Raw genomic sequence first — 13773 nt, 5'->3', positions numbered from 1 at the left:
TGCAATCCAGTGAGAAGTACGTGGCAAGATGCTTGTGGCGATCTTGCCTCAGCATTTCTTCTGGGTTTCTCAAGCTGACAGCCTGCTGCGGCAACCTTCTCGCATTTTATAAAAGGCCCCTTTTAGGGCCACTAAAGCGATGCCTTGGTGGAGCTAATCACATATTGCTTGCCGCCTGTGACCCCTCTTTGCACTTGTTATAGCAGTGCCGTTCTTTAACATCGACAGCCGTAACTTGTTACAGGTGATCAGAGTGCCCAGGAAGCAGTTAAACGAGTGAACACGATCAACAGCTGCATGGAGGAAGGTGGTGGGGAGGGGCGCTGACCTCCCCGCCATTGTAGTTTTCTCACATCAGCTCTGCCATCCCTCTATTTTGATTTTTTCATGCGACCCGGTTATAGCAATGGAATTTTTGTGGCACTTGAATATTGTTATTAGCGGGTTCGACTGTATACAAGTAAAGGTTTGACTGTTATTATCACCAATGACAGCTCTTCAGAGCAGCTGCTTGCAGCAATCATTTTTAATGTGCGTGAAGGAAACTGAGGTAGCTTTAGCTCTCCCTGTTCAGGTAAATATGAAACGCACAGAAATGCTCTCGTCGGACAACCACTGATCCCATTTAAATGAAGTAAAAAACTAACTCAGGAACATAAACTGCATCTACTTAAGTGTCCAAAGTAGACAAAATGACATATATGTGACTGTTGCAAATGTCTAACTTAAATGGGGATTACTCCCATTCTGGGAAATTAAAAAATAATATTAGCTATGTGAACTAACAGTACATCTTGTAACTGCAGCCATGGGCTTCATATGGTTGTTAAACGAAGAACTGAGCCGATCGTTCCTCTGTATTCTTCTCATTAATTGTATCCTTTTGAGGACACTATGCCTTGTTGTCATATAGAAAGGTCATCTGTGTCGCGCAGTGATAAGAAGGGCTGCTTTGCGTATTTCCCAAAATAAATGTTTGGTTGTTTGATCTCCTTTCCATCGTTGTCTACTTTTAGAGCTTCAATTTCAACATTGATAGATACTCAACCTCATTCAATTTATCCACCTTCTAAGGTTCCTGAAGGAGTTTGGTTGTGAGGAGGAAAAGAAGCGTTGGCTGGAACGCCCTGAGGACTACGAACAGACTTTTGTGGGCAACACTGATGATGCATTCCGGCTGGGCTTGGGTGTATCCGGCAAGAGCCTGCGGTTGTACCGAGACTTCTATGCCTCTGACATCCTGCTGGCCTCGCCCTTGGGCTTGAGGACTGTGGTGGGTGCTGAGGGAGAGAAGGACCGCGACTTTGACTTCCTCTCTTCCATCGAGCTGGTTGTTGTGGACCAGGCTGAAGTGCTACTCATGCAGGTCAGTGCTGTTTCTAACTGCAGTAGACTTAAATTGGCACCAAAGAGAAAAATTATTTAAGCTGTTTAGAAAATTACAGTAATCCGTCGTTATAACGAAATCACTTTACTAAATATTTCTTCCGATCCTGATCCAAACACATGCATTTTAAGCCGCATTACTCGAAGCGTCCGAAGAGCTTGGCTCGTTTAGAGCGAAGTGGCGAGCGGAGGCGGCGGTGACCCTTTTGCGCATGCAGTGTCAAATTAATACTGCCAACGAATTAGTCTCACGCAGGCACAGAACAAGCTACAAAAGTACTAAACCCACAACCGATGACTGCCTATTAACGGGTACCAAGCGAGTGCCAAGTGCTCCCCGCTGTTTACTGTGGAACGAACAGAAGCTGTCAAATTTCATGGGGCAGCGCGCCCGAACCGTTAATCTCGGTCGCAATTTGCATGGCTATTTTCCCCCATGATAGAATTCACATGAAAATAATGTTTTCCTGACGCTTTGCGATGCCAGAAAACAGTGGTCTCTTGGATGCCAAAAAGTGGCCAAGAGACCTCAGGCAAACTTGCGCCATAGCATTCCATGGGGTGCGTTCGATGAGCAACGTTTTACCGCTCTAAAGAGTACTTCTGGTGCTGAAACGTGCCGAAAAGCACAAAAGAAGTGTGCCTCCGATTATAAGTGCCATGTTCAATGCGAGGAGCTACATTAACAAATCGGGAAGAAGACATTGGAGAAGCCAGTTTAGAAATTTGCTCGCCGCTTGGCATAATTGGCCTGCATCGCAATAAAACTCCGCCCCTAGCTTCGTTGCACTTTTGACGGTGCATATCGACCGATAGCTTGCCAAAAATGCAAAAAATCGGAACGTCGCCAGCAGTGTGTCAGGCTGTCAACATGGCGGGTCAACACAAGCTGGTGTTTCTCCGGCGATTCGCTCAAACCAGTCATGTTTGATTTTCGCTATATGACTTTAGACAAACAGTCTAAATGCGTGGTAGGGTTATTGAAATTTGTTCCTAGACATTTGTCAATGGCGCAGACCCGACGGTGTGCAAACACTGACACTCGAACCATAGAATTAGCACAGTGTCGTCAACAATGGTGCACCGAAAAACTTGTTTTGCGAACTTCACGGCTGCACACCTCGGGAAAAAATTGTCGAGTGATCATGCAAAGCCCCTACTGCAAAACAGTTCAGTTTTCACGATCGCGCTGCACACCCACAATGAGCGGCTAATCGTTTTTTGAGCACAACAAACACAACCTCAGACTCGAGCCACGGAATTTGCGGTGCTTTCCAGCGCGATACTCTCATAGTGTTCCGTGACCTCTGCATCCCCCCGAAAAGGCGGCCACTGCCTTCCCCTCCTCATTCGCTCTCCAGTCTGCAGGCTGTTTGGACGCCAGTCACTCCTCTCACTCACCTTCATGTCAACTCCTCGTTGCCAGTTTCGACGTCACTGCACCTCCAGAGCTGCCCTCTTCCGGCCTGGCCTCCCAAGCACGATCTACCACCAACAGGTGTCCTTCTGCAGTTGCTGCTTCTTGGTCTCCACAACTCAGATCACCTTTCTTCTGCTACACATGAAGCCGATGCCAAGCCCGCCATTGCGTTCGTTGCCATCTCCAGTGCGCACTGATGAGGAAAGCGAGATGCCCCGACAACATTTTGAAGCTTCTGCCTTCTGTGTCGCCTGCCGCGTTCAGTCACTTTGGCGCCAACGGTGCGTGCGTTTGGATCCGTGCTGCAGACCATGTGATTGTGTGTTATTCGGAGTGATTCGTTAGGCATGCCTTGCGTGTGCTTTTGTAGTCTGCATTGATAAATGGCTCCGTCAGTCCCCGGGTGAAAGTGTCTGACTTTGAAGCAGAAAACTGACCAGAAAACTGACATTGCAAAGGAATTTGGCCCACCGTCGTCTACTTTATCAACTGTAGTGAAAAACAAGGAAGCTGTGCTGAATCGCTTTGAAAAGAGCTTGTCTGCGAAGAAAAAGAGTAATTGCAATTCGAAATACCCGAAGTGGAAGGTGTACTTCTACAGCGGCTGAAGAACGCCAGGAGCCCAAATCTCCCCTCACACGGACCTGCACTTCCTGCAAAAGCCAAACCTCTCACCCTCCAAATGGGCCATAAAGATTTCAAGTGCAGCAATGGCTGGCTTGAGCGGTTCAAGAAACGACACGGCGTGACCTTGAAGTCGATCATTGGCAAAAGCGTAGCTGTGAACCGTGAAACTGTAGACGTATGGTGCCAACATCGGCTCCAAGCTCTACTTGAAAAGCATGAAGACAAAGACATCTACAACCTAGATGAGGCTGCAGTTTTCTACAAGAGCAAGGAGCGTGTCACAGTGCTGTTTGGTGCCAATGCAACAGGCGAGGACAAGCTTCCCTTGTAGATACTGAGGAAGGCAGACAAGTTGTGGTGCTTCTGAAATGCAACTATTCTTAAGGAATGTGTCAACAGAAGTAACAAGCGAGCATGGATGACTGCTGCTATTTTTGAAGACTACGTGTGCCTCCTGGATAGACAGTTCGATGCAAAGAATCGGCAAGTGCTTTTCATAATTGACAACTGTCCGAGCCACGGGAGGATCGACAACCTCAAGGCGATCACTATGGAATTCTTGCCTGCAAACACAACCACGGCACTGCAACTGATGAATGAGGGCATCATTGAGACCACCCGGAAGCTGTACCGCAGGGCTCTTTTGCAGCGCATGCTCACAGTGTATGATACGAGCAAGAGGTACAACATTGATTTGCTTGGTGCAATCAATTTGCTGAACTTTTCATCAAAAGGACTTGCACCTTCGAAAGTCGCCAACTGTTTTACGCATGCCGGCTTTTCCCGCGCTGTCGTCAGCAACCCTGACGATGAATTAACTTTCAGTGATTTGTACGAGCTATTCATAAAATTGCTGGCCAAGACGTAGAAGGTGACTTCGAAACATTCACAATGCCTGATGCTGCTGCTCCCGTGGCTGCCCCAGCAATGGATGCGGAGATACTACTTGACACTGTTTGTGGCCCCGATGAGGATGAAGAGCCATGTGAAGTGCCAACTATGGTGCAGACGCGGGAGTACTTATGCCTGCTGCGAAATAAGGTTGAATTCATGGGCGGCGACCACGGCCTCATGCAAGGCTTGGTCAAATTAGAGCAGGGGTTGCTTGCGCCTGGTAAGAACTTGAAACAGCCAGAGCTCACTGCACCTGAATAAAGTTTTGCTTCACTGAATACATTGTATTGTTGAGGTGTTTATTTGGCCAGACTAGGAGCAGCACAGTGGCAACATTCTAGGAAGAGCACGGACTTCGAGTGTGAGCGGCATTCACGAGCAAATGCACTGAAGAGGACGACCCACTAGAAAGCGCAAGAGAGGACGACTCTTATCGTTCCAATCCTTCTCTTTAATTACCCCTGGGAACGAAAAGGGAGCCGCCCGGTGACCTAACAGTTTGTCACTATGACTTCCTCGCAGTTGTGGCGCAATTAAAGCTCAATTGCTTTAGCTTTTCTAGAGTGGTCACTTAGATCGAATTACCGCTTATAACGACTTTTTTCACCATCCCGCTGACTTCGTTATAACAAGGGATTATCGCATGCTTCTACAATACCAAAAATACCACTCTTACTCTGAGAATAGGTCTGGTAAGCCAGAAAAGAATGCAATAATAATAAAAGATATGTGGCACATGCAACTCTGCGGTTTCGACATCAGCTCACCGTAACGTCATGGATTTTGATGGTGTTTGCTCAGGCCTAGTTAACTTTCTGCTGATAAAAACAGACTACATTTTATTCTCTTAACTAGCCAAAGACTAAGCAAGTTTCAAAAACTCTTACTGAGCCACCACAGCCCAAGTATGAGAAGATACTTTGAAATCTGCGGCATCACACTGACTTACGTATAATGCACTGGTGTTCTGGCACAAAATAAAAAACAAAGAAATAGGAGTTCAAGCTGAATTTCCCCATGTAATAAACCATTATTGCAAAACTGACGAAAATAGAATTTTGGATGAAATCAGTTTTGACTGATTTAGTGTCCCTTTAGCAACCACCTGTGAAATTGTTGCGAAGATTGTTGTGAAGAATTGTTGCCAGTTTGTCATTAGCATAAGTTCAAGTAACATGTAAACATTGTTACAACTGCTGGCTTTAGTCTTCAGGTCTTTAAAAGGGCACATTTTAAGAGGGAAATTGGCCCTTAGACCAAAGACTTTTTAAAATATTTATTCTATGAGTTATGGTGCTGAAAACTTGTACATATGCACAGTTTTATGTTCTTATTTTGAATATAAGGTCCATTATTGTTAATCTCATTTGGTTTTAACTTTAAGCAAGTTTCCTTCAAATAACTGTGCAAAAAATTGCAAAACATAAGTTTATCAGATTTCACTAAACAGCATATTAATGGCTTCTGCATGACTCAAGCAGTGAATTAAAACCAACTTTATTCCTCTGCTTACCCTAGAACAAGTGTTGGAAGGCTTTGAAGCTAAGGTCCAGAACTCCAGAGTTTCTCATTCAGTCTCGCAACTCTTGTTTTAGGGTAAGCAGAGCAATAAAGTTGGTTTTAAAGGGGCCCTGAACCATTTTTTATCGAAGTCGAGAAATGCATTTGGATTAGACTATTTCAGAAATACTTTGCTGCAAAAAAGTACTTCAATGCATTCAGCAGAAGCGGAGTTATTGGCCATCAAATGTCCCCTACATGGTTCCTTTGTCAGTGACTTCGATTGCGAAGGCTGCGTCGAAGTGGAGGCATGCGCACAGCGCTCTGCCTAATGAACGTCACCATGGCGCGCAGATCAAATGTGATTTTGGATGTTGATGTGGACACCACTACTTCTGATTTTGGTGCCTACGACATGTCAAATGCAGTTGTCCTCACTGAGCTGCAGTTCGCTCGGTCAGTAGACTCACCGCGGCATCTTGTGGCGGCCGCGATATCTACGCTATGTAGCAGACCGCAGCTACATGCAGCTGTAGTGCAGATGTGCAGTGTTTTACTTTGTCCGGCACTAGCCGATTGACGAATAGTAGCCACATCCAACTTGTTAATGTTGAAGCACTATCAATAGCTCAATACGAAGCGGTTTGCCAAGGCATCTAACCAGGAGCAGCGAGGAGTGAGTGCAAGCTGGCAAACGTGCATGTGGTCTGACTGCAAGTTTCGCAAAGTTCAAGGCTAGTCAAAATTAGCAAGACCAGACAGCTATGACACCGACAAGCAGGGTGGCCAAAGTTTCATTCCTATGCGGGTTGTCAAGCACGAGCAGACGATAGACGGCTTCTTCCAGAAGGACGTAATTATTACCGAAATTTGAAAGCAGATTCGCTTGCTTCAGCCTGTTTATTAAGCTGCGCCAATAAATATACACAGTAACAGTAAGGAGAAGTGGCCAGTAGCAGCCGAGTATGGGAATCTGCTATATTACGAAATAAAGCATCCAGAAGACTCTTGACCGAGGAGCAGGTTGCTATTGAAAGGTAGTGTTTGAGAAAAAATGTGACTACGCACTCTTTTCGATCCTAAAACTTACCTTTGCCAGATAATTCGAACTTCACCAGTCAGCACACATGCACTTAGCACCCATAGTGACCCCAATAGCGACCCCTTTAGTGGCAGCATTTGTCTCGGTAGAGCTTGGGGGACAGTGAATGCATGTTACACACATAAAAAATCTTCCGTCGAAAACACCAACTTTCGGCCTGCCCTATACAGATTTTTAAGGAGTAAGAAATGGTATTTATCCGATTCTAGCCAAAGTCTGTTCTTCTTCTTTTCTTTTAGCAGAACTGGGCCGAAAATTGCCTGCATGGTGCAATCGCAATGTTTGTATGCTTTACCGTACAACACGGATGTATTACTGAGAAGCTGACTGTAGGAAACCGGCTGTTAGACTGGCATGGCATGGCAAGAACTTTATTTTAGTCTAGAGAAACTAGAGTCCGAGGGCACAAGCCCCCAGGCTAAGTTGGTGGCTCCACCCACGTAGGCACTGGTAGGCCAAAGGCTTTCCCGATGTCGTGATCTCTCCGGACGGCCAGGAGTTGATCTTGGAGGACTTCGCTGGATATGTGCCGACTCCAGTCCTCCTCACTGTTGAGATCCGAAGCCCTTTGGTTGGGGCACAGCCAGACCATATGATCAAATAGACACGGAGTGTGTCCACAACCTTTACATTCCACGGGAAAATCCTGGTCAATTTTGTTAAGCACAAAAGGTGTGGGATAAGATTTAGTTTGAATCATTCTTAATGTGACTGCCTGAGCTCAGTTGAGCTTCTGATGGGGGGGAGGAAAAAACCTCCTGCCGTCCCTATAGTGTGAGGTGATCTCGTGAAAAGTAGTAAGTGGGTCTTTGTAGGAGCCGCAGTCATCCTGGAGCAGTTCCTGATCTGATGCGGGGCATGTGAGATCTCGCACAGCAGAGTGAGCTTGCTCGTTAGGATTGCAGCCATTGGGGCTGACCGAGTGGCCCTGATGAGCCGGAAACCAGACTAGGTGTGAGCTATCCAGTTGGTCGTAATTATGAGTATTAATACTGTGTATAAGTAACTTGTGTGCTTCCATTGAGACGAAGCTGGCTGAGTAATTCCTAATAGCTGTACGGGAATCGGAGAAAATCGTGGAGCCTCTCCTCATTGTAATTGCAAGTGCTATGCTTGCTTCTTCGGCGGCATGAATGGAGCTCGTTCTTAGTGACGCCGTGCTTATTAATTTACCGCTCTCATCGACCACGGCAATGGCGTAGCGGTCGCCTGATCCATAACTAGTTGCATCGACAAAAAGAGCTGAGCTGTGTTGTTGGTGCAGTTTACCCAGAATGCATTTGGCCCTGGCGTCCCTTCTGTCCTTGTTGTGGACAGGATGAATGTTTCTAGGTATGGGGTCTACAACTAATTGTGTCTCCACCTCCTTGGGTATTTTGAACTTAGAGACGTCTCCTCCTCAAGGCAGTATTCCGACTTCGTCTAGAATTTTGCACCCTGGCTTAGTGTTGGAGAGTCTTGCAATTTCTGACATCGAATGTGCCTCAATGAGCTCATCTATAGTGTTATGAAGTCCTAACTTGTTGAGGAGTTCGGTACTCGTTCCGTGCGGGAGTCCCAGAGCCCTTTTGAGTCCGGAGCGTATAAGTGCGTTTTGCTTAGCCTTCTCTCCTTTCCCCCACTTCAGGTATGATGCAATGTACGTCACATGACTGATGAAAAATTCATGATATGCTCTGATGAGATTGTCCTCCTTGAGGCCTGCATTTCGATTGGAGACCCTGCCCAGGAGCTTTAAAGTACTGTTGGCCTGACCTGTGAGACGGTTCAGGGCCGTAGCATTACAGCTCCTTGCGTCAATGAGAAGACCCAGAATTTTAATTTTCTCTACTCTGGGTATGACCCGTCCTGTGTTGTCTGTGATTTTAATTGGCAGAGTTTCTAAAGGCGCAAGGTTTCTAACACCTTGTCTCCCCTGTCTGAAGAGCAGCAGCTCAGATTTACTAGGTGATAGCCTGAGTCCAGTGCCCTTAAGGCAGGATTCTGTGGTGTCTACCGCTGCCTGTAGTGTCTGCTCTAGTGCTGCGAGTGACCCCCTTGAGACCCACACTGTGATATCGTCAGCGTATATGACGTGCCCCAAGCTCGGGATTTTGGACAATTCCTCCGAGAGTCTGTGCATGGCAATGTTAAAGAGGAGTGGGGACAATACTGAACCTTGTGGTGTGCCGTTGTTGCCTAAATTGTATGGACCGCCTGTGACTATGCTGAGTTTGACCCGAGCTGTCCGATTAGCTAGAAAGGACCTCACATAATTGTAAAAATTGCTTCCCAGGTTCAAGGTTGAGATTTCATGTAGGATATGTTTATGTGCAACCGTATCAAATGCTTTGATAAGATCCAGGCCCAGGAGGCCCTTTACGTCCCTGCTAGGGTCGTCAATAATAGCCTGTTTGATCATGAGCATGACGTCCTGTGTGGATAATGCCTTCCGAAAGCCCATGAGATTGTGCCTGAAAAGCTCCTGGTTTTCTATGTGTTCTATTATCCGGTTATGAATAGCATGTTCGGCTACTTTGCCAATACAGGATGTAAGTGATATGGGCCTGAGGTTCTCCTTTGTTAGTGGTTTGCCGGGTTTCGGTATAAACGTCACGACCTCCCTCCATTCCAGTGGGACAGTGCCGGATCTCCAGCGACTATTAATTTTGACCGTGATTATGTCTATGGCATCATCGTCCAGGTTTCGCAAAAGTTTATTTGTGATGCCATCCGGACCCGGGGCAGATCTCCCATTTAAATTAATAAGTAATGCCTTGTATCAGCTGCAGTGAAGTCACTATCCAAGTCCGGTTGCAATATTCCGGAGTAAGGTTCGCTTATTTCTTCTTCGTTTTCATATTCATTTTTAAGTGGCAGGTACATGTGTGCGAGGTCGTTTGCGACCTCTTTTGCTGTCCGCCCTATAGTTATCTGTTTATTGACGAGTCTGTTTATGGCAAGGTTTGTAGTACCTCTGGAGAGCTTGTCATTAAGTAGGCTCTTCAATAGATTCCATTTGTCTCCTCTGCGCAATCTGCCGTCTGTTTCTGAACAAGTTTCGTCCCGTTGTTGACGTGAAAGTTGAGCCGCGTATGTTTCGATATCACGATTAACTTGGGCGATCTTGGCTCTAAGTCTTTTATTAAGTCTGTGATTCTTCCATCTGGTTAGAAGGGAATTTTTCGCTTCCAGCATGTGAGCTAGCTTGGAGTCCATTTTTGGCACTTCGATTTCTGTTGAGACTGCTTTAGTAGCTTTCTTAATCGTTGCCTTTAGTTGCTGGTTTCCTTACGCAACTTACGAAAGAGATCCCAGTCCACGTACTCATATTTCCTTAGTGGTGGTGGTTGCGTCTGTAAGATGACTTCAATTATGTAATCACTTCCTAAATTCTCCTGCAGATTGTCCCATGAGCCTTCAATTCCCCGAAGGAATGTTAGATCCGGGGTTGTATCTCTGATAGTCGAGGTACCAGTTCTCGTGGGGAAGTTAGCATCTGTAATAAGAGCAAATTTTAGTTCACTTGCCGTGGTTGCTAAATTAGTACCCTTGACGCTCTGATGACCATAGCCCCATTCTTTGTTCGAAGCATTGAAGTCCCCAGCCACTACGAGTGGGGCTGTATCTGCCTTATTGGAAATGCGGACCAAGAGGGTCTTAAAATCCCTTTTCCTATCTTGCGGAGAGCTATAAACGTTAGCTATATACACGTTAGCTTCTTTTTTGTTCTTCAGGATGAGTTCGATCATTTGTGCTTCTAGACCAACCTTGTACTTGGGAAGCTCATGAGTTTCATAGGAGGTACCATTTTGAACCAAAGTCGCTATTCCCCGACCCCCTGGAATGGTCAAGGTTTCGGAGTTGTAACCCGGTAGAAAGATATCCTCCTTATCTAGTGTTTCCTGTAAGAGAATAATGTGCGGCTTAACTTTGGCCGATCTAATGAGCTGCTGCAGGGGAGCCTTGCGCCTTCGGAAACTCGCACAATTCCACTGCCATATTTTAATGTTATTGTTGTCGTTTGAAGCCATTATGATACCATTGGTTGACTACCCGAACCCCTAGAGTCTGCGCTCGGGCTACCGTTTGTGCCTCCGTGGACTGCCGATGCAGCCGCTGCACTTGCCTTTGCCTTAACTTTGGGCCTTTCTAGTTGACCCACTCGAGCATCTAGATTAATGATGAGCTCCATGATTTTCGCCAGAGTCCTGTCTATTGTTGCTAACCTTGCGGCTATTCTGACTTTTCTGTGTTTGGGGGGTGCCTCACTCTCTCCCATCTCCTCTGCCTCAGAGGTTTCTAAATCTTCCTCCTCTGTTTCGCTAATGGGAACAGGGTGGGGGGCTTTACGTTTAGGTATGCCGGCCAAGGGTTTTGGAGCCGTTGTCTCCATCTGACTACGGGGCGTTTCAGACCCGTCTTTAAAGGATTTGAAAGCCTCCCTGAGCTCAGACAGTTCTTGCCTTAATTTCCGATTTTCTGATTCTAATGCCAATATTCGGGGATTTGACTCACGTTCCGGCTGTGCCCTACCATTAGTACTCCTAGACCTTGCCCTTGTCGGTTGTCCTGGTTTCCCAAGGCCTCCGTTCTTGACTCGATCGGCCCAGGTTGCTCTTGGGGTTGACTGTGAACGGGACCTCGATCTTGCCCTAGGTCCTCGGGGTTGTGGGTCGACACCAGAAGATCCTCCAGAGCTGGGTTGTCCTCTGGATCGAGAACGCCCCCTGGAGCGGGAGCGCAAGTTGGTGTCATTTTCTTCCATGACCCCTTTGCGCTGGGAATAGTCACTGTCTTCAATTTCGTCGGCCACCTGTGTATGGCGTGCTTGCTGTCGTTGGCGCCTTTGACGCCTTTGCCTCACAATATAAGGCATCTGGAATCTTCGACTACATTTTCGGTCCCCAGTTGGGTGTGCGCCACCGCAAATAGCGCACTTGGGATCACAATGATGATCTTCAGGTGGGGAAGTGATTCCACAGCCCCTACACTTTCTAACACTTGCCGGATTGGGACACACGTCGGATCTATGTCCGATTTCACCACAGCCGTAGCACACATCTGTCTGTCGTCGGTAGAGATTACAGGGCATGAGTATGTTACCACAAATAACGTGGTTTGGCACTCTTTGTCCTTCAAGAAGTACCACCACCGTTGTAGTTTGCTTGATCCGACGTGCCTTGACGAGGCCCGGATTTCGGTGATTGACGAAAAGGGTTTTCAGTTCCGCGTCGCTAATGTCCAGGTCGATACCGCGAACAACACACTTGAATGTGTCTTCTCCTGCTGCGGTGTTGGCCGCCACTTCGAAGGGTCCATCCCTCATATGGATCTTTCGTACCTTGGCGTAAGCTCTCACGTTTTCTTGCCGCGGAGTCGATACCACCAAAATGTTTTGACAGCCGTTCGGACAGTACGTGTCCTCTGTCGTGTCTTCCGGCGCTAAGGCTGCCGCCATGGCCAGCGCTCTGGAGAGATGTACCAGGCTGAACTTTTTAATGTCGAGGCCGCCACTTGGGCGGACAATTATCTTGATGTGATCCCCCGGTAGCATCGGGATCCTAGAGGCGGTAGCGACGCGCTTAAGCACGTTCTGCTAGGTGGCCATGCGGCGACTACCTTTCCCGCCATGGTTGGTATCCTTTATAGCCACGGATTTCCCACCAGCGGCTAATGCACGTCTCCTTCGGCGAGTGATGGCTGTCGTCCATCCGATATCTTCCTCCGAGGTGATCCCCATGCCTTCAACAGCTAAGCCGGAGGCCATGCCTACACTCCGTCGTGCGCGTGAGGCCTAGGCCTACAGCGCGAATTAGGGGCTGGCACCTTTTCTACGTGGCACACAGAAAACAGTTTGCAAAGAGGCGAAAAATGGACCCACCGGCAAAAAATGGGCATCCACCTAATCCTTGTGATACGACGCGTCGATCGACACCAGGTTCTCAGGGGTGGCGCAAAAACATTGATCAAAGCGGGAGCCGATGTTTGCACAACCGTACTGATCGGCTTCTTCTTCTTCCCTCCGGCTGTTAGACTTGCTTTCTTTTTTTTTCGTGCTATAATATCGGGTGCGCATTAGATTTTTACTTCGTTTACCAGGTTTAATGTCATTTCTACGTTAGTTTTCTGCTTTAGACACATAGAAAGTGGGTGCGCTTTAGTTCGGGGTGTTCTAGAATTGGAAAAATACTGCCAGAATAATCACTGGTGTTCTGGCATTTTTTCTGCATATTGGTTTAATTGAAACCGCCGGATAATTCGATCAGTTTTGTCATTCCAATTAAGGTCAAATTAATGGAAGTCATCTGTATTGCCATTTATGAATTGTAGCAAGTGACATCAAAAGTGATATCCACTTGGAACAAATTCTGAGAATTACCACTTTCAATATATTCCCTAAGATTGTCATGAAATGCATTGGTGTTCCAGGATTTTTTAAGCTATAATGCATAAAAATGCAATTTGTTGAAAATTAAACGAGTTAAGTTTATGCAATTGTCTCAAAACTGGTAACAGTCTCAAAATTCGCTTCAAGCGGATTTGCCTTGTGAAATCATTGGCTTCAGTTCATGTAAGCAATATATGCACTGAAGCAATTAGTTAAATAGTTGATTAGCAAAATTTTGTTTTATTTCTAGTGTAAGTAATGACTGCTTCTTCAAGTAATCCAGCTCGATAAGTAGATTTCCGGTATATGCCACAGGTGATTTATAAAAAATTTTGTTAACATTAAAGTAAAACACCTGGTATGTGTGTCGCTGTTAAGAAGCCCTTGAGTTATTGGGTCACATTTGTCTTTTGGGGGATTTCAGCTATGCTATGTTAAATTGCTGCAGTAATGAAGCACATCAAAGTGCAAAAT

At 46.4% G+C, this 13773-nt stretch overlaps 1 protein-coding gene across 2 annotated transcripts in view; it reads left to right on the top strand.

The window, feature by feature from the left end:
- The window catches only part of LOC126545124 (U3 small nucleolar RNA-associated protein 25 homolog), a 34751-nt gene that overhangs the window by 16026 nt on the left and 4952 nt on the right, over positions 1–13773 (top strand). For both annotated transcript variants that reach the window (XM_050192848.3, XM_055078246.2), the window contains exon 5: positions 1075–1366. In XM_050192848.3, coding sequence (XP_050048805.1) covers positions 1075–1366 — 292 coding nt within the window. The remainder of the gene's footprint in view (positions 1–1074; positions 1367–13773) is intronic.

This window comes from Dermacentor andersoni, chromosome 10 (genome assembly GCF_023375885.2).
Source record: "Dermacentor andersoni chromosome 10, qqDerAnde1_hic_scaffold, whole genome shotgun sequence".
NCBI classification, from domain to species: Eukaryota; Metazoa; Arthropoda; class Arachnida; order Ixodida; family Ixodidae; genus Dermacentor; species Dermacentor andersoni.
Note: the sequence above shows the minus strand (reverse complement) of the source record. Positions and strands in the feature narration are given on the sequence as shown.